Source organism: Microcaecilia unicolor, chromosome 5 (assembly GCF_901765095.1).
Source record: "Microcaecilia unicolor chromosome 5, aMicUni1.1, whole genome shotgun sequence".
NCBI lineage: Eukaryota > Metazoa > Chordata > Amphibia > Gymnophiona > Siphonopidae > Microcaecilia > Microcaecilia unicolor.
Genome location: NC_044035.1, coordinates 93,968,659 through 93,994,734, shown reverse-complemented (window position 1 = coordinate 93,994,734; position 26,076 = coordinate 93,968,659). Strand labels below are relative to the sequence as shown.

The following is a 26,076-nucleotide window of genomic DNA, read 5'->3' as shown; positions in this document are numbered from 1 at the left end:
TTACAACCCTTATTCTAAGCACACCACCAAAAGCTGCTGATTTTCTAGCTCTGCCATCCAACCAACAGTGCTATAAAGAGTAAATCAAGTTGTAGCATTACAAATGAGAGCCAGAGAAATGTGTAATTTAGTCCAACAGGTTGCTACATCTCTGGTTGAACGTGCTTTTAATTTCTGAGAAACAAAATTGGACTGTGGGCTCTCTAGGGACAGAGAAAGTACCTGCATATATTGTAAACCATTTTGGTTGTATTACAGAAAGGCGGTATATCAAATCTGCGATCCTTTATCCCTTGTAATAAATACGCTGATGAAATAGGTTCCTTAATCCAATTAGCAATAGTGGCCTTAGAAGCTGCTAGATCTTTTTAAATGTCTCTAAACAATAGAACGTCTTCCGATCTTCTGAATTTATTTGTGACTTCTACGTAACGTGAATCCCCCCTCCCTCCCCATATGTATATCAAAAAGCCTCAGGACTTTAAATTCATCACAACACATTTCTTCATGAGGTCAATATCAGGAACAGACATGAAAAACATACTACCCTCATAGAAAGTATTGTATGAATCGAAATACCTGCCTTTGTGAAGTGCAAAAAGGGGTGTCTACAAGAAAGAGCTTGAAGCTCAGAAATCCTCCTTGCTGAGGTAATAGCAATGAAAAATATAGAGATGATCTTATAGCATGAAGCACCAATTTCACATTCCAATACAGACAAGAGGCTTGCATTAGAACCTGCAAATGATTTACAACCTCTGAGGAAATGGACCACATCTGCAGACATGCCAATTCATATGCATTCAGCATGTGACATACACATTTGGGCCCCTTCTCCAGCTCACGTGTTTAAGGGGCCCAATCTCATTAGTTGACTCTCTCCCTGATTCCTAGCATTGGCTCATACCTCCTTCTATCCTCCCCTTGACTCCTGCAGGCCTAGCATTGCCTTCCTACCTAACCTCTGCACCCCCCCCCCCCCCCCACCAAGCCCTACAAACTTGTGATGTTTACTGGCAATGCAGGCAGCATTTACAACAGGTTCTCTCTGGCCAGCCCTGGGGTCTTTCCCTCTGTCGCAACTTCCTGTTGCCACATGGGCAGAACGCGGCACAGGAAAAGCCTCAGGGCAGCTGAAGGTAGCCTGTTGTAATTGCTGCCTACAGTGCCAGTGAACATTACATTTTTCTAGGGCACGGGGAGGAGGGATGGGAGGAGGTAGGAAGGCAATCATGCCAGACCGGCAGGAGAGATGGCAAGATAGATAGAGATAAGAAGAGCTGCGTACCTGAAGGAGGGAGGGGGACAGGGAGCAACTGCATGAGGATGGAAGAGAAGAGAGGGGAGGCAAATACTGCACATGAAGGAGGAGAAAGGATTCTGGGATGGTGGTGGGGAGAAGAAATGCCAGGTCAGCTATCAAGATGAGGGGGCAGGAAGAAGAAAGAGCTTCCAGGATGGGGAGGGGGGAGAAGAGATGCCAGGACCTGCAGGGAAAGAATGAAGAGGAAGAGGTGCTGCACACTCAAAGGGGATACAAGAGCAGGAGTGAGGGAAGAGAGAGGAACACTTACTGGACCTCTGATGGGGAGGAAGAGGGAGATAAGAGATAGGAGAGATACTGGCCTAGGAGGGGGGAGAGGAGGGAAGGAGAAAGAGAGACACTGGCACATGGTGGGTGGGAGCATAGGGACACAGAAGAGTTATGTTGAAAGGGCAAGAATAGGGGACACAAAGATGGGAGATGCTCAACATGGCAGGAAGATGGGGCAAAAACATAGGGCTGATGGTCAGGTAGATAGGTACGTAGAGAGAAGAAAGATGGTGGACATGGAGCAAAAAGAAGAGCCAAATGGATGAGAAGACTCTGGCAAGGCAGTTAAGACAAGAAAAGAGGAAAGTAGAAACCAGAGACTGGGACACAACATGAAAAATAAAATTACCAGAGAACATAAGTAGAAAAAAAGAATTTCATTTTCTATTTATTGATTGGAATGTGCCAGTTTTTGGAATGGGGAAACACTGGGCTACAGAGACAGATGTTTTCCATGCCTGAAATAAGGCTGTAATTACATCTTACACATAAGAAGGGCGCATTTAAGACAAGGGTTAAGGGACAAGTTGTGTGACAAAAACGGGATAGATCCTCCATGGTTACTGGTCCCTGAACTAAGAAGCCTTTCTTCCATGGAAGTCAAAAAGACATCCAGGATTGAGATGTACCACAGTCTCCTGGGCTTGTCCGGCATTACGCCTGGTAGTTAGATCTATGCAATGAAGACCTCACTTTGTCATCAGGACAGAGGTTTTCTCTGAAAGTTGCTACTGCCCAGACTCAAGGCAGTGCCTGCTCAGGAAATCTGTTTGCATATTCCTGAATTGTTATGCGAGTTCCAAGAGTGACAGGAGGAACCCCTTGGCCCACCAGAAAGTGTGCTCCTGCTTTGTAAAGTGAAGTATTTTCATTTTTTTTCTATTTAGGAATGCAGCCCTCCAGCATATGCCTTTACCACATATGTGTAAGGATGTATTTAAGTATTTATTTTTCACTGGTTTTTAGCATCCTTTCCTTTAATACTTTTATGTGAAATTTCTTACTTACCATGGAGTTCCTTTAAGATAAAGATAAGATATATCTTTGGAAAAGGGAGTTTCGCATATGCATTTTTGTTTTTGAATTCTTCTTAATAAATAAGTCTTTATAAACTGTTTTCAATGTATGTTAGTAGGTAGGTATTGGTGGCTTTATCTTTTAACAGTTATAATTTTATGTATTTATTTACTGTGATGTGTTTTTGATATTTGTCATATGCACTTGTTCTATTTTTTGTTTTTAGTGCTATGATGTACCAGGTTCTTTGAAACTTGAAATGCAAAATTTTAATTTATATCTTGGACTGTATTTCTTGTGGACTCACTGCTCTTTGTTGGTGACTTGTACTTCTTGCAGTGGGGTGTCTCTCTGTTCATATCTGACCAATCTATATATGCCACATGAGTCAAGATGCTCTATAATGCACACCGTTTTGACCATGTTACCACTCTGCTTAAGTTGAACACTGGCTTCCAGTCACTACACATGTCACATTAACTTCTCACTTTGGTTTACAAATTGTACTCACCTCTGCTCCTGCTTATCTCAAACTTCTCATCCCCTACACTTTCCTCCACTCTGCTGATCACAATCTTCTCTGGTTGCCCTTACCCTCAGAACATGTAACCTCTATGCGCTCTACTGCCTTCTACTTTTTTGGCCCAAAACTGTGGAATGAACTCCCATTGTCATATAAGGGACCAGTCAACTCTCTCAGCATTTAACAGATTGCTCAAATCTCATCAGTTTTTTGGTCCTGATAGCAACTAGCTGTATGTTTTTTTTCTCTCTCTTCTCTTTTATTGCGTTAAAACTGCTTTGAAGCCTAGTACAGGCCATATGTTTTATCAAGTGGAAATAAATAAATGACATTTATTCTGTGTAGGACATACAACGTTCATTAGCTCTGTGAGGGAGTGTATAGAAAGTTACTGGTCCTCCTTAAGACTCCCTCATAGAGTTCATAAAACAGAGAGGATGTGGTTCAGTGAGGGCAAAGTGGGGAGGCCATGGTCCAAGCAAGATAAAACTCCTGAGCACAGCTAAACCCAGGAGGCCCTGGGAAGACAAAAGCAGCAATCCAGCATATGCCCTTACCACATATGTGTAAGCAGCAGAAGCTTGATTCAAATAGGCCAAGCTTTATACTGGAACATTGTGAAAGCTTTAATCCTAGAGGCCAGACTAGATCCAGGCCTGGTTTTGATCTTGGAGACAAAGGAGCCTTTCTGCGTGCTAACGAAATTAGCATGTGCTAAATGCTAAGTCATCCATAGGTATGAAGTGGGCTTTTTAGCATTTAGCACATGTTAATTCCATCAGTGTATGCTAAGCTTTAGTAAAAGGGCCCCAAAAACTAATGCACATTGTGGGGAGATTATCATTAAATCCAAAATACTTTTTTTTGTTCTCATTTCATCACACCTATGAAAGCAGCAGGCTGGAACCTCCTTCTAAATAGCTATATCTGTTAAGGCTCCACGCTCAACCCTTGCTCACACTGCTACAAGCTCAATGATCAAAAAAATAGCAAAAAGCCCTAGCACTGCAATTATAAAAATTAGCGTATACAGGACATAAATCCAGTGAATGGGCTGTGTCGGCCTTACTGTACCAATAGCTGCTGGCGCAGCTTTGTAAATAAGGGGTTAGTTTTATGGTTTCTTATTTTTGCATTTGCCCATGATTATTTTTTTGCTGTTTGCTGATATACTAGAATTTCCAGTTCTTTAGGACTTAGGAAAACGTTGACCATATTCAAACTCTGAATGCACACTTAAGAGTTTTCTGTATTTGCTTACACAATTTAAAACTAACCTTGATGATAACTGTAACTGAGACAGAATTACAATAGTTCTTTTGAAATCATAATTGTAATTGCCACAAATAGGCCGGCCAGGATGAATTATCTTCCAAACCTTGCAAATGAACAGCTAGGATATACTAATAGAATACTGCATTTTAATATTCTATGCCCTAGATAAATGCAAAAATGACTTAACATTGTCAAACTGGTTTCTAGGACTAATGAGTTCATTAAAATAAAATATGGTAGTTGAGGTCCTGGGTAGAATTAAACAGTTATGTGACAAGTGGAAGAACCTGCCTCTATCGCTGATGGGCAGGGTGGCTCTCGTGAAGATGGTCATACTCCCAAAAATCCTTTACCCCTTACAGGTAGCCCAGATCTGGGTTTTTCGGAAGGAAGAGCGACTGTTTAGGTCCCTTATTGGAACTTTTGTATGGCGGGGGAAAGGGGCACGCATCGGGCAAGCCAAATTATCCCTAACCTAAGACCAGGGAGGCCTGGGTTTACCGGATCTACGTCGGTATAATGCGGCGGCAATGCTGCGACTTATTTATGAGGGAGTAGGGGGGTGTCCGCGATTTCTACCTAAGGAAGGGTTCGAAGATTGGAGCCACCCGTGGACTTTTCTTAATTTACTTCATTTGGGCACTAGTGGGAATCCTCGGATCACTAACAAATTAGAATTTTTAAAACCAATGCAGAGAGCGTGGATATGGTGGACACGACAACAACAACGATCCCCGGATGCTTCCCCGTATCTTAGCATGATGGGTAATGCAGCATTTCCAGAGGGATTGGGATATTCGGTGTTCTCTAAATGGGGAGATAGAGGACGTAGGATTCTGGGTCAGCTTGTGGATGAAGATCAGAGGATTTTCTTCACCTTCGACCAAGTAAAGGAGAAATGGGAGGTCCCAAACAATAACTTGTTACAATATTTGCAGGTTCGACATTATTAGTCCTTTCTGAGGGGGAAGTATGGTGACGGGTGGACATGGGGCCTGATGGATAAAATCTTATTACAAATACCTAGCAAGGCCAACAGCTTGTCCACTTGGTATATACCGCTTTTCTACAGTTTTTGCAACCACATCCAAAGCAGTTTATCTGGGGCAACGGAGGGTTAAGTGACTTTACCCAGAGTCACAAGGAGCTGCAGCGGGAATCGATCCCAGTTCCCCAGGACCAAAGTCCGCTGCACTAACCACTGGGGGGGGGGGGGGGGTATGGAGATATTGGTGAATAAGTGCAATGAAGATCTTGGGACTCAGTACACAGGAATAGATTTTGGGAAACTTTTTTCCCTTATCTATAGAATGGTCAAGGCCACAGATCTACAGGAGACACAATATAAGATCCTACACAGAGTAAATATCACTAGGGCGAAGGGGGCTGTTATGGGATTGTGGAATGACGATAGATGTAGTAAATGCGGTGGAGCAGGGGGGAATCTCCTCCATTCCTTTTTGGAGTGCCCGGCTCTGGTGATTTGGAATGAGGCATTTTCTGTCCTAAATACTACAGTACATAGAACCTTGGAGTGGGACTATGCGACTCTATTATTGGGGGACCAATCCTTATTGGTGACTCAAGGACTTAGATTCCCACAACGACGACTTATTTATGTGTCGTTGTTGTTGGTTCTGTATATAATTAGGTCTGCCTCACCCATTTGGGCAGCGGAAGCCATGGGCTCTCTGTACTATCCTAGAGAGAACTGCAAATCCCCTCTAGATGCTTAATTACCCCAATCCTGTATCTGCGCATGGCAATGTTACTCGGTCAAGGCAGTATAGACCCTAGTAATTAGAAAGGAACCCAGTATTCAGTAGATATAATAAGATAGTTTATTATAATCTTACCAATAGCAGTGCAGGCGAGTCAAGCATTCACATAATGGAACCGCATATCATGGTACGTCCTCTCTTTCTCTAGCCTTCTGGAGTCTTCCTTCTCTGTTCTTCTTCTCCTCTTGTCTGATCTAATACCCCTCAAACTGCTGCTTATAAACAATTTTGGCCCTATTCATTTCAATGGACCCCAGCTGTCTCAACAGGGCTCCTAGCCCTTATCAGTTGATCAGAATGACTTCATATGTCCCCAAACCTTCCTCTAGCCCCCCCTTTCTCACCCGGGGTGCAGCTGACCCAATACTATCTCTACATAAGCATAGCAACTCTTGCTTATAACGTCTTGCAGGTGCCAGAGCAAATGCCCCCCTCTTTTGCCAGCTCAGCACTTGCTACAGTGAAATATAACTGTGTCAAAGGTGATCACTGATTCCTACAAGCTAGCTCTCTTTTGTATCAGAGATTATTTTGATTTTAAGAAGCCTAGCTCTTATTATGAGCCATTGGCCTGTATTTTACTGAGAGAGGGGCTAGCATAACTCTTCAGTTCAGAAAACTATCTTGCACTATCGGATATCCTTGGAAAGGATAACGGGGGAGCTGTGGAAGGCCAAAATGAGGGAGGTAGGCAAATACGAGATCCAGAGTTTTCGTAGTTCCCCTAAATTGATCAATCGCCAATATGCTTATTGGTGGGCTTCCTGTCTAAACAGGTTGGGTTAAGAGGGGGGAGGGGGGATTTAGGTTATGATGGTGCAAGGAGTTGGATGTTGTGGATGGACATGCATGATCGGTGAGGTGGACTATGTGTGATTGGATGATAGGGGTAAAATGAAAACTCAATACACAAGGATTAGGGGCTCCTTATTACAACGGACAACATATTGCACAAGTTTATGTACGGGTTTACTTAATTATTGCAGCTGTGTTTGATGAATGAGCTGTTGTATTACATATCTTTCTCTGTTACGTACAACAATTTTGTATTGAGAATAAAACAAATAAAGGAAAAAATAAATAAATAAAATATGACTGAATTCAAATTTTTGTTAGAAGACCAAGATCATACCAATAACAGTCTAAAAAATGCACCCCCCCCCCCCTTCCAAAAAAAACAGCTAGTGTTTCACAAGATGCTGAAGGGGGAAGAAAAAGCATAACAGCCAAACTTTCCAGAAATTGCTCAAAATGTGCTGTGGACTTAAAATGTATACCAAAAGGGAAAAAAAAAAATCTCCGAAACTGAGCTTTCCAAAAAGGAAAAATCTAAAGCAAGTACGGTACTTTCACTATTTTAAAAGCAAAAAGAACCAGTCTCCATAGGTGGAATCCTCAACCTAGTCCTTGGAACACACCTACTAACCAGCCAGGTTTTCATGATATTGACAGTGAATATGCATGAGACAAATTTGCATGCACTACCTCCATTGAGTGCCACTCTCTCTTGTGCACAGTCATTACAGGTATCCTGAAAACCTGACTGCCTGTGTCCCGAGACCTGGGATGAAAACCACTGTTTTATAGTGATTTCTGCCACTAACCAAAATGAATACCTTAAAGGAACCATAGTCACCTGATATAGAAAGTAATACTAAGCCATGTCATCTATTCTTTATAGCTTTTGATCTACTAATGTATTTTAGTTTTACATTATTAACCAGATTCCAACATCATACTGTGATCTTAAAATTTATTGCCAGTCTTACAAAGAATTCATATCCTCTGAAGATGGATCATTGTCTTTTGCACTTTAAGCCACGTGGAGTGAAGGTACACACCCACCATTTGGCCACATTTGTGTTTGTGGCGGGCAAATTGGTGCTCACTGCGGCATGGAAACAATCCATCTTGCCGGGTTTGGAGGTGATTCAATGGAAATTGGCACATATCCATTTGATGTCCAAACTAACAGCCATGCGTACTGGACAGTGGTTGACTTATTTGCGTATTGGGGACCCTTAGGTGGACTGCTTGCCCTGATTCTTCTTCATCTATTCTGTGAGGATTGATAGGGGGTTAGGGAGGGGGTCAGATGTTGAAGAGATAAACTGACTGTTATTGGCTTTGTATTATGAGCTTGTTACAACACTGTTGAGGTTGTGACAATATTACTGTATTATGTTTCTACTTTGAACCTTACAAAAAAAAAATAAAAAAAATTCCAACATCAGAACAATTAAACCTTGCTAGACTTCAACCAGTCATAATTTTGTTAAATACCTACAATAAGAACAGTTAACACTGCATATTTTCATTTAAAACTCTACACACTAAAATTATTAGAAAAATTAATGTTAATGCCAGTCAACCATAAGATTAAACAGGCAATAGACCTTTCTAGTGATAAAACAAATCTAATTTTTGTTGCACCATTTTTTCAACTATTTTCTTATAGAAATAGCATCTTTTCAAGTGTGTTATTATCCAAATACTCTTGCCTTCCCTGCTTCTGACACATATCTATCAGCAATTCTCTCTCAGTTCTGGCTACCAAAAACATTTAATCATGTTTGCTACAATAATTTCTTCCCTGCGTCACTTATACTGCTGGCTCCATGGTCATCTTACAAGCATTTTTTACAGAATTTTCTATATCTAGTAGTGCTAGAAAAATCATAAGTAGTAATAAGTAGATAAATATTTACAAGTCACATACAAAAGTCTACTTGGTGTCTAATATAAATTTAAATATAGAAGCAATAGGTTACCTTTCTTTGACTTGGCTCCAATCTTCAATTTTGATGGCCAAGCAATCTGAGTATTTGTTTCTTCCATGATCTGTTGAAATAAAATATTACTTATTTCTCATTGTTTTCCATTAACAATATATTTTCTCACACAAAAAAGTTACATTCCTTAATTTTTGTTCAAATGCAAGTGATATCATTAAGAGGTTGTTTTAATGCAGGGGTTTTCAACCCAGTCCTTGGGACATACCCAGCCAGTCAGCTTTTCAGAATACCCACAATGAATATGCATGAGATAGATCTGCATATAATGAAGGCCATGCATGCAAATTTAGCTCATGCGTATTTATAAGGGATATCCTGAAAAGTATACTGCCTAGGTGTGTCCTGAGGACTGGGTTGAGAACTCCTGTTTTAATGTAATTTTAATTTTTGGCCCTGGAGCTTCCTCCAGCTGCTATAGAACTTCAGCTCTTTTGAAACCATCTTCTAGTGGTCAACAGCACTATGAACTTTTAAGACATCATTTGCAGCTACTCATGTTATAACCCTTCTATCTAGCCCAGTCATTATAGCAACAGTTCTCAGCCACAGGCTTCAGATTCTTGTTTCTTCTGTAACCTGTGAAAATGCACCTTCAGCATGCCACTAACCCCGGGATTCTATATACTGCGCCTTTATTTTAATGCAGAAATCAAAGCATATTACTTAATTGGTTAACTAGCTAATCACCACTGTTAATTGGATGTTAACAAGCAATTATAAGCACTGACATTAAGATTTACACGCATCTCTCTAAGCGTTATTCTGTAACATGGTGCACACAAATTTTAAGTCACATAGTTGAAAGGGGGCATGGCAATGGGCGGGGTGTGGGCATTTCTAAAATCTATGCTCGTTGTTATACAATATACCTGCTCTGCACCTAATTTATGCATTGGGATTTATGCCAAATAAAACATGGCATAAATGGCTGCAACTAAATTTGGCTGTGTGGAGAGGCACTTGGCATAATCTATATAACACACAGAAATTTAAGCCTATTTTATAAAATTCAGGCGTACTTTAGAGAATACACCTATCCATATTTTTTGATCTGGGCAGAATTTTCAGGCACCATATAGATAATCTAGTCCTAAATGTGCAATTGCTGCACCTCTCTTCCAGAGGTTGGCTCAACAACCAGAAGCAAAGCTTCAAAATCAACCCGAGGCCTCCTGAACTGCACAACACTGACAGAGTCAGCACATTTATATGGTAAAAATGATGTATTTCAAAGGAGACACTGCTGAAAAAAAGTACAATTGAGAATATAGAACTGGTAAACCAGAAATACAGAAAGAGAATGGCCAGAATGCAAATTTTTGATGTTACGAGGGTAAAATGAAAAATAATGCTTCCACTTCTAATTCATTAATAGATGGTAGCACTGATGCACTAGATATGTTCACTTGCTCTTTGAAATCTCTTCCTTCACCTCAGCTAGCAAGAAGTGTCTTTGGAAGAGGCCGTTTTGCTAATGCTTGTGAAACGGAAGAATGTAGAGAGCAAGCGGTGTAATTAAGCAATATACCATGATAGAATTTCTGACTGTTGAAGGAATCCCTCCAATTTAAATTCACCACCATGTGCAGGTTGCTGATGGTGATAACTGTTTTGATGTGAGTACTTGTGTGTCACCAGGCAAAAAAAAAAAAAAAAAAAAAACAAGATTGTGGACCAGGAAGGCCTGATTTGTGTGATCAATAACGAAATGGATGACCCTTGATAGCAACGGATGAAGGTTGATGAGTTCGTAAAGGATAATCGAAGGATCACAAAGTGTGACACTGCAATTCTTTCAAAGTTTTCAGGGTTGCAAAGAAGAGTTCAGAAGCACAAGGAGGAAATTTTTTTTGCCACATGACAATGCTACACCTCACACAGCATGAGATGCAAGAAAACCACAGTAAAAGAGAAAAAAAAACCACCAGAATGGCAATTAGAGGTGTTAGTCCCAAGCAATTATTTGTGAATAGCGTGGAGAGGGAGAAGATCCTGAAGTATCAGGAAATGCAGTCTGAAACCAAGAAAATGTGGTAGAAAGATGCAGCAATATTTCCCATTGTTTTGGGTGCCACAGGCCTCTCTAAAAATGTTCTAAACACACCTGGATAAGTTGCTTATATATATTTCACCTTATGAATTCCAGAGGGATGCTGATGTAGTCCAGTGCCAGTATTACTCAGTTGGGCAATTTTGTTACTATATGTAATTGGTTCTTTCCTGCAGAATTACTGAAAGAGATATTCCCAGCCCCACACCAGTGCTGGCCTTCCAACAGCCACCCAACTTAAAACACAAGCTAATCAGAAGTAAACTCCCAACACAGACTCAAAAAGAAGAGAAGGGCATACATCCCTGCAATATACCCAGCTGCAAGCTATGCCAAAACATTTCACAGGACCCCACAGTCATTCACAAAGGAAAAATATTCAACATAAAGGAATCTTTCACATGTTCATCTTCCAACGTGGTATATATCATTCAGTGTAAACAATGTAACTAAGTATGCTATATTGGAGAAACAGGCCAGATGCTTAAGACAAGATTTAATTTACATAGACATAACATGAAGAATGCTGGTGCCAGCCAGGTTCCTACCCCTGTGGGGCAGCACTTTACCAGACTAGAACACTGTAGCAGTGATTTCATAGTAAGAATCCTGAAAGGTAACTTTAAAACAATACAGGGACGTAAGACCTTTGAAGTCAGAATGATTGAATATTTTGACACCCAACAGACAGGACTTAAAGATCTGGGTTTTCTAGCCCATTATAAACCATAAAGTTGTATTTCTCTGTTTATCTCCCTCTTCCCTCACCTACCCACACCCATCCTGTTAGACTATCAATGAAATGCTTTGATGTTCCCATGTATACCTCCTACCCACCCCCACCCTGTTAGACTGTCAATAAAATGCTTGGATGTTTCACTTATATATATTGTCATCTTCCACATTTGCTTATTTCCGATCTGACGAAGAAGGGCATCCTTCGAAAGCTAATCAAGAAATGTATTAAGTTATGTCCAATAAAAAAAGGTATCATCTTATTTTCTTTTCCATGTTTTATTTTGTTTGATTTCTATTGATTCCCATCAGTTGAAATAAACAATCTTCACACAGATATCCTTCAAGGCTCCTCAGTCCATTAAATTTGTCATAAAGTTAGGCAGTTATAACACATTCTATTATTCCACTCTTAAAGTGATCTTCCAGCCCGACATAAAATTTGTGTTTCGCCCCGTAGGCGTCATCACGAGCTGCCAGCCAGGTATCTAACAATTCACCATTCTTAGCACGACACAGTAGAAAATCTCAACCCGTCTAGTGCTCCATTGCTTCAAATAGCACAGTCTTACCCCATCTGTCATACAGCCCAGCAGTCATGCGAAGCTGAACCTATCCTATTTAGGCCACAGAGAAAATGGAACTTTTTATTATAAAATGCTAAACCCTCATCCTAGCTTACAAAACTATCTACAAAGCCATGAAAACTAAGAAAAGCAGGGGTATTTTAGAGATATAGATTGATAGAATGTAAATAAGTTCAAACTCAGGGACCAAAGTGTTAACAGAGAAAAAATCTGCAAGGAAACCGTGCTAAAGGCAGAATGGCCAGCATGTAAACATATGCAGGTGACAATGGAATCTGGAGGAGGGGCACAAAGACAAACTTTAAAAGGACTTTTGCCAAAGACCTCTACCCAAGGGAGAACGTTCACAAGAAAACCTACTAAACACTAGATGGCTCTTTTACTAAGCTGCAGTAAGCATTAATTTGTGCATAGCACAGCTTAAAAATGCCTGATGTGAGGTACGCTGAGGCATCTCACAGTTTTAGCATGTACATGCGCTTCCTATGTGCCAAAAACAATTTTATTTATTTTATTTTTTTAGTGCTGGGGGTGTGTTTGGGGGGGGAGTGGAGAGTGGGCATCTTCAGCATTAATGGGTTAGTGTGTGGACATTGCCGGGCGCTAACCCATTAGTGTGTGAGCCCTTGCTGTCTAGAAAACAAGTGTAATTAGGGCTCACATGCTAATGGCCACTAATTGAAAGGTTAGCATGTCACCATTATTGCCAATATACAAAAAAGAAAAGAAATCAGCCATTTTACTCCCCAAGTTAAAAAGTAGCCTCAGCGCAGGGGAAACCCAGCACTAGTAACGGCGCAGGCCACCCTTTAGCGCAGCTTAGTAAAAGGGCCCTTAAGTGTCAGTAACATTCTACCTCTGCCTGTAATATAGGTTATGCTGGAGGAAGTCCTGCTGTTTTATCTGACACATCCAAGTAAAGCTAACCCTTTAGCTCAGAACTAAAATTCTGGTCTGGATTTATTAGGTAAAAGTAGAGTGCTGAGTGAGCAGATTACTGTGCCAACTGATTCCAGTCCTGACCTCCCTACAAACTCTAAAATTTCATTATAAGGAATCCACCTGCTGCTGACCAGAGCAAGTTAGGGTTACATTAACCTAAGTACTGCCCTGGATGATGCATCTCCCTTTCATTGCAACTGCCACCAAGTTAAGCATTAGCATACCTGATTACATTAGGATTTGTGTCCACTTAAATGTTATGCCCATAGCAGAGTTCACCCCAGAATTTTTTGAATGGGTGCACCACTCAGTGGATTTTACTGACCACACAATTAACTTAACAGAAAATCTTGCAATACGGCATAGCACTCCCCTGCCCTCATCCAGCTACTCCTTCATGCCATCCGACCGTCATAATATAACCCTTGGCCGACAACCAGTAGACTGTACAAATTGTGAAGAGGGGAAATGTAACCCCGTACTTATTACCTTTAAAGGGGCATATGGAAGGGGATTAACTGCACCTTCGGTATTGGAATAGAAGCCACCAACACAGATCCTGTTGGTCGCTTTCATGTGATGGTCACTTCCCCTCAAATATCCAATACTGGTTCACTAAATCCCTTACTACCTCAAATTTCAGAAGCAAAGATTCCCATTAAGCTCCTCAATGTAACCAGCCATAGGGAAACTTTTGTTCTTGAGACTGGTTTCAGTGAAGCTAATGTGTGGCTAGATTGGATTCGGAATATTATCCGGAGTTTAAATGTATCCGATTGTTATGTTTGTTCTGCTTCTCACCCTGAGCCTCAGGCAGTCCCTTTTGCCTTAAAATTTTGTAAATTATTATAATGGAACCATGTGCATGTTAAAACTGCTTCAGGGTTCCACTAAAACCATCGAACCACACTGCCTTTCAGACCACCAGTCCCTGGGACAATTTTTGGGATCTGTCTAACCCGAAAAAAAAATTCTGAATGCTTACTCAGTTGGTAATCTTTCACTATGTAACTTTAATTTAACCTCTATCATTGACCTTGACTTTTCTCGTCCTTGGGCAGATATATGGTGGTATTGTGGAACCAAAACCTTATACTCAATGCTGCCCACCAACTGAGAGGGCAAATGTGGTCTAGTCTAATTAGTGATTCCACTTACCACAGTAACCCAGATTGTTAGTTGATAATCCAGTTCTTTCTAGAAAGAAGCAAAAAATCCCTGGTTCCTTTGATGATAGAATTTATATCGACTCTATAGGTGTACCAAGGGGGATGTCAGATGAATTCAAGGCCCGCAACCAAATTGCTGCAGGTTTTGAATCCTCTTTGTTTTTGTGGTCCACTATTAAGAATGTTGATTGGATTAATTACATTTATTATAATCAACAGCGCTTCATTAATTATACTCAAGATGCAGTTAAAGGTATTGCTGCTCAATTAGATGCCACATGAACTTGCTGAGAATTCTGGTGTAGATACCACCTGGACTGGGTGGATGGACAATATTTTTGGGAAATGGAAAACTTTTATAGAATCCAGTTTAACCACTATGATAATTGTTATTGCTGTATTTGTACTATTTGGCTATTGCGTAATACCCTGTATTAGGAGTTTAGTGCAACAATGAATTGAAACTGCTTTAAGTAAGAAAGAACCTGTAAGACACGAATATATTCTATATGAAAGACTACATATTAACGCAGATTTTTAAAATGTTGAAGATAACGTTTAAGTTTTTTGTGATTTCTTTTGTTCTGCATAATTGTCCTCCTCTAGGATTATTAAGATGGGAAGACATTGTAAGTAACATAAGGCCCGGGGAAGGTTAAAAAAAGGGCAATATATATCTCACTATAACCACCTTGTCTTGTTACACATAGCCCAATATCTGTCATATATAGCCTGTGTAACAGAGTTGGCATGAATTGTGACTCACACCTACTCCCTAACCTTAACAATGTGACTAAGATCTAGACACTTACGCAGGAAATTAAAATCGCCCTTTAGTGCTCATGAGGTCGTATGGCAATGACCGGTAAGACAGGAACAGGATTCTCATCCTGCTGAGGGAGCCTGAGTGGACTGCAACCTAAGCCAGCCTGCGACTGGGGCACTAACAGAATATGTAGAATAAGTTAACGAAATAAAGGCGAGACACAGGTCCTAGGTGCAGGACTAGGCTGTGGTTTATGTTTCCTTTAACACCAGGGTCACAAACATAATATAAGTGAAGCCCTTATTTTCAAGGCCTTCAAGGGGGGAGATGTAGAATTATGAGCAGAGTCATGCACTATGGAATGGGTCAAAAGGCCACAGATTGATAAGTCTGTGTGACTCTGGAATTTATTATCTCTGGTATTTTTGATCTACTATGATACCTTTACGGGCAAGGCAGGCTTGGGAAAGAAACTAATATAAACAACAGAAGAATGTTGTCCAGCAGCTTAAGGGAACCAGATAATCTGTGAGAAGGATCATTTGCAGAGAAAACGTCATGTAAATCACTGTCTGAAACAAACGATATAAGCTGCAGAATCAGAACAGTATTTCAGAGATGCAGTCACAGAGAACATCTCTTTTTATGTAACTGTACTGATCTCTCATGAGAAACTATTAATTGTATCTGTGTAAATAAACAATTGACTTTCTCATATGCACATAGCCCTGGTTTCTTTTATCCCCCCCCCCCCAAGTTGTTGATGGCTGGTATATGCTAATTTGGGAGGGGTACAAGGGGCCTAAAAACAGGGTTTATTCTCCTTTGCTCTTATTATGATAATGTGAGCCTGTCCACAGTCAATCTGAGCTCTAGGAAAACTTTAATCCCAGTGCTGACACATATCATCCCTTCTGTGCCAGATTAATTTTTTTTTTTTGTTACATTTGTACCCCGCGCTTTCCCACTCATGGCAGGCTCAATGCGGCTTACATCCTTCCCGCAATGCTTTCTTGCTCTAACAAGTGACTATACATTTGTTTTTCAAGCTGCTTGATCTCATCTACATGTATGTGATCTACATCCTGTTTGTCCAGGGAAAAGTATCAAAAAATAAAGGGCAATTTTATTTGCACATCCCTGGTACTAAAATCCAGCAGTCCATGCTAAGATAGTTCAATTTTGACTTTACATAAGAACAAGAATAGCCATACTGGGTCAGCCCAATGGTCCATCTAGCTCAGTATCTTGTTTCCAACAGTGGCTAATCCAGGTCAAAAGTGCCTGGCAGAAATCCATATAGTAGCAACATTCCATGCTTCCAGGGCAAGCAGTGGCTTCCCCATGTCTATCTCAATAGCAGACTATGGACTTTTCCTCTAGAACTTGTACATAACCTTTTTAAAACCCAGATATGCTGTTACCACATCCTCCAGTAACAAGTTCCAAAGCTTAACTATTCGTTAACTATTTCCTCCTATTTGTTTTAAAAGTATTTCCATGTAACTTCGAGTCCCTTAGTCTTTGTACTTCTTGAAAAGCAAAACAAATCAATTTACTTCTACACCACTCAGAATTTCATAGACCTCAATCATATCTCTCCTTAGCCATCTTTTTTCCAAGCTGAAGAGCTCTACCTTCTTTAGATTTCCTCATAAAAGGAGTTCCATCCTCTATCATTTTGGGAGCTCTTCTTTAAATCTTTTCTAATTCCGTTAAATCTTTGAGTTATGGTGACTAGAACTGAACATATTACTGAAAGTGAAGTCGCACCATGGAGAGATACAGATGCAATATAGTATTCTTGGTCTTGTTTACCATTCCTTTCCTAATAATTCCTAGCATCCTGTTTGCTTTTTTGGCCACTGCCACACACTGAGCAGAAGATTTCAGAATATTGTCTACAATGATACCTAGGATTGCAATGACTCCCAAGGTGGAACATAGCATCAAGTAACTACAATTCGGATTATTCTTCCCAATGTGCACCACTTCGCATTTGTCTACATTAAATTTCCTAAGGTCTTCCTGCAATTTCTCAGTCTGCATGTGTTTTAACAACTTTGAATAATTTTTCGTCATCTGCAAATTTAATCACCTCACTTGACATTTCAATTTCCAGATCATTTATAGATATGTTTAATAGCCCAGGTCCCAGTACAGATCCTTGCAGCACGCCACGATTAATTCTCCTCCATTGAGAAAATTGGCCATTTAATCCTACCCTCTGTTTTCTGTCCAATAACCAATTCCTAATCCACAACTGAACATTGTCTCCTATCCCATGGCTCTAATTTTCTCAGGAGTCTCATGAGGAACTTTGTCAAAAGCTCTCTCAAAATCTAGGTAAACTACATCAACTGGCTCACATGTTTATTCACGCCTTCAAAGAAATGAAGCAAATTGGTGAGGCAAGACTTCCCTTGTATGAAACCATGCTCTGTCCCACTATACCACTTTTATCTACATGTTCTATAATTTTATTCTTTATAATAGTTTTACTATTTTGCCTTGCACTGACATCAGGCTTACAGGTTTGTAATTTCCCAGATCACTCCCGGAAACCTTTTTAAAAAATAGGCATTACATTGGCCACCCTCTAATTCTCAGGTACTATGGATGATTTTAACGACAGGTTACAGATCACTAACAGCAGATCAGAAATTTCATGTTTGAGTTCTTTCAGTACCCTAGTGTGCAAGCCATCCGGTCCAGTTGATTTATTACTCTTTAATTTGTTGATTTTGCTCAGTACGTCTTCCAGGTTCATTGAAATTTCTTTCAGTTCCTCCACATCACCACCCTTGAAAAACATTTCTGGTACAGGTAGACCTCTTACATCTTCCGTAAAGACCAAAGCAAAGCAAACAATTCATTCAATCTCTCCGCTATAGCTCTGAACTTCATGAGTGCCCCTTTTGCTCCTTTATGGTCTTTTCTCTTCATATTCTTTTTTAGCCTTCTTTATCAATGCTTTGAATCTAACTTGCCAGTGCCTACGTTGCTTCTTATTTTCTTCCTTTAGGTCATTTTTCTATTCTTTGAAGGATGTTCTTTTGGCTCTAAATAGCCACTTTCACTTCACCTTTTAACCATGCTAGCTGTCGTTTGCTCTTCTTTCCACCTTTGTAAATCTGTGGAATGCATCCAGTCTGGGCTTCCAAGACAGTATTTTTAAACAACATCCATGCCTCATTTGAAGTCCTAACTTTTGCAGCCGATCCTTCTAGCTTCTTTTTTAACAGTTTTCCTCATTTTATCATAGTCACCCTTTTGAAAATTAAATGCTGCTACTGTAGATTTCTTTTGTGACATCACTCCAGATATTAACTCAAATTTGGGCATGTTATAATCACTGTTTCCCAGCGGACCCAACACAGTTACCTCTTATATTATGTCCCACATTCCATTAAGGACTAGATCTAAAATACCTCCCCCCCCCCCCCTTGCCAGTTCTTGGACCAGTTGCTCCAAGCAGTAATCATTTATTATTTCTAGGAATTTAACCTCCCTAGTGCTCCCTGATGTAACATTTATCCAGTCAATATTGGGGTAATTGAAATCATCCATAATACCGTTGCCCAATTTACCAGCTTTCCTAATTTCTGTAAACATTTCTTCATCTGTCTGTTCATTCTGTCCTGGCAGACGGTAGTACTGCCCCTACCAGAATACTCCTTCCCTTCACATATGGAATTTCTATCCATAAGGATTCCACGCTGCTACCTGTTTCATATAGAATGTTTATGTTGTTTGACTCAAATTTTCTCTTTAATACATAATGCAACCACTCCCCTCCAATTTGATCCCCTCTATCATTGTGATATAATTTCTACCCTGTTAACACTGTGTCCCATTGATTGTCATCCTTCCACCAGGTCTCTGAGATGTTTATTGTATTTACCTCTTCATTTACTGATATATACTCCTTCCCATCTTGTTTTTTTAGGTTTCTAGCATTTGTATACAACAGTTGAAAATAGTATTAATGAAATAGCAGTTTATTTAGAGACCATGGAGCAATGGGCTTTATGTTATAAGTTTAAACTAAATACTGCTAGAACTAAGATTTTGTGTTTATCTCCCCCTACTAAAGTTCCTTCTTGTTCATTTCTGAATATTCGGGGTTCGGATTTCTTTTTAGACTCATTAAAGGTATTAAGGATTCTTTTGGATCTTCAACTATGAAGCCACAAATTTTGCAATTAAGAAAGTGTTTTTCAGGTTGAGACAGCTCCAGCATATTAAATGTTTGATGAGAAACACTCATTTTCAGGTAGTGGTTCAGGTGCTGGTGCCTCTTAGTTCTGCTTTTGTTTATTATTCTGTGCAATGTTGAAAACTCCCTCCTTTTGGAGTTGAGGATGGTAGAATCACATTTATGTTTTTGTAAATTATTAAAGGCTCATCTATTTTCCATTTACTTAATGGTTTACTATACGAGATAGCAATGATTAGTTTATGTATAATTATACTTTTTTTATATTTTCCTAGTGATGGCCTAGTTTTTACTTAAATTGTAATCCGCATTGATCCTTAGTTGGTATATAGAGGAAATAAATTCTGTTGTATTGTAGTGAAGACATAAGGCTCTGCTGTTAGTGTACAGTGCTGCGTACGTCTAGTAGCGCTTTAGAAATGTTAAGTAGTAGTAATGCTGTCGGCTGTAGCAGAAAGTTTAAAACTATGGAGAAAAGGGTTTTACAGTATGGAAACTAGTTAATAAAGTTTGATTTTTTTTTTTTAATTCAAACTGTCTCAATCAAAAAACCTACAATTCCTCTTTTATCCCAGATCTTTAAAATCACCAAAAGCACAGAGTAAAATCATGTACATACCCAGAGAAATGTAATTTATTACACCAAACAGTGCCAAGTTATGGGTATACATTATTTCAGAATTTTCATAGAATATGCTATTTGGTAGAAAACCTTACTCTGCTAAAACATTTTCTTTAGATTAAAATCATTCCTTACTACACTTTGGTAATTTGCTACACCTATCAAGATTTGAGTAATCTAACTCGGATTAACTTTACCAGAAGAATTTCTAATACATTCAGGTATGAAAAAATGTGCATTTAATTAAGATGCTGGATTAACTTGGAGATCAAGCAGAAAACCTCTGTGATTTTGAATTAGACTCCACCATAGACATAGTAGTATTAATTCCCAAGGAAACCAAGGCTGCATTCACTGCAGATAAGAGAGATGCAGTTTTCTAAAGAATGAAGTCTAGTAAGGATTCTCTGGGTTAACCCAAAGGAAATATTGTGGACATACCAGTGAAGCACTTTGCTTTTACATACCACACAGACACTAAAAACACAGCCAAGAGATGCACTTCATAGCCGATTAGTTTCAACAACACAATAACTTCTCCTGGAAATTAGGTTGCTCATTCAGAATGATTCGTACAACTTGGATATCATTCCCAAGACAATTTAAATGGTCTATCTTTTTTTTCTGGTTTGGGGTTTCTTAAATCAATAATGCTAGTATAATTAGTAGTAGCCATTTTGACAACCTAACTTTTAGAAATGCCTAAAGAACCTCTGTCTTCAGAAGTGTTAACAGTTTCCTTTCTCAGGAAAAGTATTCAGAAGCAATAGATTCAGTATAAAATCGTTAACACATCTTGGGCACATACGTTAACACGTATACATACATGGTAATACCTTTAAAACAAATGGGGAAAATATTTTTTCACTGATTAGGCTCTGGAACTTATTGCAAGAGGATATGGTTAAAGTAGTTATTGCAACTGGTTTAAACAAGGTTTGGACAAGTTCCTTGAAGAAAAGTCTATATCCCATTATTAAGGTAGAGATGGGGAAACCACTACTTACAGAATACCTGGGGTGGGTAGCATGGAAGACTGATACAAATTCTTTTGCCAGGTATTTTATGACCTAGATTGGTCACTGTTGGAAGCAGGATACAGGGCTAGACAAACATTGTCTGACCCAATTCTTGTTCCTAAGTTAACTGCACTAACATTTTAACTACAGCTTCTAATCCTGTGTGTTTTCCAAGAACTGAACTGTGTGATAAAGATGATTCATTTTACCTAATCAAATGTAAAAGTAAACAAATTACAGCAAAACTGGAGTTTAGACTAGCAAAGTTAATTTTTAAGGATTTTCTTTACAGTTATAAGGGATCTGTAACCAAATAGAACAGAGCATACATGCTGAATACAAACTACAGTGATATTTATAGGATAATAGGGAAGGTGAAATTTACCTGATGATTTCTTTCCTTGAGTTCTGATAGACCAGAGTACTAATCCCTTCACAAACAGATGTCCCTTCACAGGCAGATAGAGGCAGAGAAGCTGAAGATTACAAATGACATCAGGATAACAGATGGCCAAGATTTTGTCAGTATGCCAATGCTAAGGCTATCAGTAATAGACAAAACAATGAAAAATGCTTGACAAAGCAATTGTCCTTCCAGGAAATCCCTGGAGAACTGGCAACTATTTACAGTTTAGTAGCTGTTGTGGAACCCAAGAACATAAGGAATCCCTCAGGCCTTCAGGGTGGGTCCTGGACTGAGTCTAGCAGGACTGAAGGAAAGCAAATTATCAGATACATTTCACCTTCCCTATCATCCTGTTAAGACTAGTCCAGGGTGACAAAGATAAGCCCCCCCCCCCCCTTTGTAAGATGGTCTGCCAAATGTTTTCCCTCTGGCCTAGAGATCATTTAAAGTTTACTTTCATATATTTACATAAAAGAAATCTTTGAAAATGGGGGGGGGGGGGGTTCAGAAATCAATACATTAGCTTTGGGTGAGCAAGGAAAACAAAATCCTTTAAGCAACCCACAAAATTGGGGGAACCAAGTTTCAATATCAAAGAAACTGGTAAAACACTTAACAGAAGGGAGAAAATAGGTAAGCAGCTTTACCCATACATCATAGGTCCAGAAACCCTAGATGCAGCCTATATAGTTCAGTACTCAAAGACCCTTTCATATCCAGGAAAAACTGCAAGTGAGGTGGTTCATAGAACATGTTACTATCAACAATTGCACATTTACAGGGAACTCTCAATTGAAACTTTGCTCCTAATGATAGAACCTGCTGATGAAAAGCAAGAATTTTTTTCTCCTACTTTGTGTCTATTTAGAAACATCTAGAAATTTCACACCTAGAAATGTCAGTACTTCTAAAATACAACAAAGCATCTTTGTCCTGGAGGAAAAGAGGAGAAACTAATACTTACTCTGAATCTCATCTCTTACTCTGAATCTCATCTGTACATTTCTCCAGAGACAATTTTATAGTGTTGAATGAATGTAATGACCACCAAGGTGCCACCCTACAAACCCTCAGAATAGGTCAGGGAGGTCCAGAGCAAAGAAGCCCTCCACCCTATGCCTCCAGTGTAAAGTATATGCAGCAGAAGCTCCATTCAGGTATGCCAAGTTTAGCTTTGAACCCTTCCGAAATTGTAACTCTGAAATGAGGACCAAGCCTGGCCAATTGTGCTGGCTTTTGGAAAGACAGAATTGTAATACTTGGCCTCCAGGACCACAACAAGCTGGTTGTGGAGGAGAGCGAGAGAGAGCTAGAGAGAGCGAGAGATGCACACTGTGGCCTTGCCAGAACAGGCCACAGGAAAGCAGCTTATAAAACCGAGACTGACGTATTTTTGTTTGTTTTCACCTGACCTGTGAAGGAAACATGTCACCCATTTCCCTGAACATAAATAAAGTGACTTATTTCACAATTAAACCTCGGTGTAGTAGAGGTGGTTTTTCAAGGCTCCATGCCCACCCTCGCTCATGTCACTAGCCCCATATGTGGGCTACTAAAAAGAATAAGTGACCAGATTTCCAAAAGGAATTAGTGACCTCCAGATAACAGTTGAGTACGCTGCAAACATCTAACTTATGCAGAGCATTCTCTTTTGGAAGACCTCCAGGAGAAGGAAAGGAACTACCAAATTTGCATGAAAATCTTCAGCAGGAAGGGTAGAACCATATGAATGCAAATCCAATCTATTGAAAAGGAGAGGCAAGGATCTCTACAGGAAAGTTCCTGTAACTTCTAGATTCTTCTAGCCAAGTGCAATGCAACTAGAAAAAAAAAAAAACATCTTGAGAGATGGGCTTCTTTAACAGAGCCTCCAAAGGAGCCTCCCCAAAGCCAGTGGCATTAAAAGTCAGATCTGAGGTAAGGCCATTCTGATGAGGTGGTGAATGAGCTTCACCACCCATAAAAGAAAATAAAAATAAACCACTTCTGGTTGTTCTGCTATGGAGAGTTTACCAACTTGAACCCCCTGAAAATAAGAGTGCTACCACTTGTACTTTAAATTAAGGGTTAAACCTCACTCCAATCCTTTCTGCTAAAAAGAATAGGAATATCCACTCTCGAAGAGAATAAGCCATGAGCTGAACACCAGCATTCAAGTACTTTCCAACCCCCCCCCCCCCCCCCAAAAAAAATAAATCAAAGAGACGGGTGACTTGTGGGCTTTCAGCATAGTAGCTATGACAGATGCCAAGATCTGCTTTTGTTTTCATTCACCTTTCAAGGACCAACCTGTACACCAAAAGAGATCTGGATTTTCCATGAGCTCTAGACTCTAAATCCCAGCCCTCTAATCAACACCACTGTAGGGCCTACTAGGAGGCACATAAACCATATTCCAAAAACAAAAAAAAATTAAGTAGTGACCCCCTTCTACAAGAGGTTTGGATCTGAAGGATTATCTTGCTAGAATGTAGTTCACATGCACAGGAAAGCTCAAAGTTATACACTACTATGAACCATCAGTGGGTAACCAGGTAGTGTCTATACTTGGGCTAGAGAGAGCTGAAGGGGCAGAACATGCAAATTATTGTCTTTCAGTGATAGCTAATATCACATATCACTATTTATACAAAAATGACCACATAAAATCCTAGATCCAGAATGAATTGAAAATAAGAACCTGGCAGGAAAAATATAGCATATTTTTTTCTCTCTGTCCTCCTGCCTACTGCTTGGCCTTCTGGATGAAAGGAGAAGTTTCTCCTAATCGGTCATAAGAGATATAAAGGTTCTCCTAATTAATTGATAATAGCGTTTGGATTAGTACCTCAAATTATCTAAACAATTATCTGATGCCCTGTATGAAGGTATATGATTCTTGCTATTCTCTGAATGGTCATGTTGCAAGGAACTTAATACCTTGAAGCATGTTTAACTGTGATGTTAATACAGAGTTCATAGAAGATACTAAGCTACAACTTGTAAATATGGCCAGCAAGCCTTATTCACAAATTATACCTGATTTTGGGTTTTCATGGAGGAAATGAAGGGAAAGAAATACTACCCACTAATACTCCTTCAAGAGGGAGCACCAGGTACCAAGCACTCAGGGACTGATACAGTCTGGACAAGGGGGGCCTCCTGCCAGGTTGGCCTGGACCCAGGACATTCTCAATGCTTCAATAACCTTCCTCTAATCTGTACCTTTAAATTAACTATCCTGGAGTTTTCAGCAACTTTGTGTTTGGCATGTTTAGCCTCTTGCCTTATTCACTTCGTAAAACAAACATTAGCTCAACCTGACTGAACACTATTTAACTTAATACAGACCTTGTTAATGAAGTTTTTGGAACAGATTTGATTTGGGTTTATGACAAAAAAGGGTGTGAAGACTTATGCAGACAAGACTTTCATAAATCTAATATTTTTGAATACTTCTACAATTCTTTCACAAAGTTTTGCATATGTTGTGTAGGTCAGTGAAAAACTTTCAATACAAGTTTTCAAAATTTTCAATATACCTTTTAAATGGAATGTGAAAAACGAAGAGTGTGAAGACACTTGCACTACACAAACCAGCAACCATGGCATTCCATCAGAATGCAGTACAGCAAAAAGAGAATGAAGCCCTCACAGGTAAATGCCAAATAGGAAGGAAGTGTAATGGAGACTGAGAACCAAGAGTCAGAGACTAACAAATGTAAAAAAATCTTTACTTTATTCATCAAATCACATAAAATAGGACAGTCCAAGTCACAGTCAATCAATACATCAAACAGGAAAGTCAAGACTCAACATGGCTGTGTTTCGGCAAAAGTGCCCGAGTCAGGCATCAAACAGTGTACAAGAATAAAATGTAAGATAAAGTAATAAACGGTAAATAAAATTAACAAATTATAAAACATGGGTTTAAAATAAAAGTCATGAGTACATAAATAGGACAATCAACATATATATTTATACAAAATGTATATCACCTCAATGAAAACACTAGATATTGATAAAATTGTATGTAATGAAGTGATGAGGACAAAAATCAATCCAACTTAATACAAATGAAATTATAATAAAATGATAAAAAAATACTACAACTCGACTAAAACAGAAAATTATGAAGATGAAATGGATTTAAAATTGCATTCTGTAGATTAAAAATGGCTGCAAATCATAAATTAGGCAATTTAAAAAAAAAGGCAACATACCCAATTGTATATAGTTGTGAGCCTCTGAACACCGACAGTGAAGCACTGTATTGTCTAATGTCAAATTTAAAAATTGTCTCATATAAAAAAAAATGGAAGTACTATATAATTCTGTGACTGAGAACATAAATCAAATAATATAAAAGAATGCAAGGAAAACATATGAAAATGTGTGTTTGTAAGGCTACCTGCAGGATACTTTGATAATACTAGCTAATGTGTGTCTACTTGATGGCAGTGCTATATAAGCAATATGGGTTAAGAACGACAATGTAAATGAAAATTATATGTATGCATGTAAATTAATGCGCTGCTCACACAGTGCCGCCAGAGGTTTAGATTAGAAAGACATTACATACTACTCTAATAATGCC

The 26,076-nt window shown here is 39.3% G+C and overlaps 1 protein-coding gene across 1 annotated transcript in view; it reads right to left on the bottom strand.

Moving 5' to 3' along the window:
- BICC1 (BicC family RNA binding protein 1) overlaps positions 1-26,076 on the bottom strand; it is a 364,168-nt gene that overhangs the window by 146,465 nt on the left and 191,627 nt on the right. Inside the window, exon 3 of the mRNA XM_030203106.1 lies at positions 8,962-9,031. Coding sequence (XP_030058966.1) covers positions 8,962-9,031 — 70 coding nt within the window. The remainder of the gene's footprint in view (positions 1-8,961; positions 9,032-26,076) is intronic.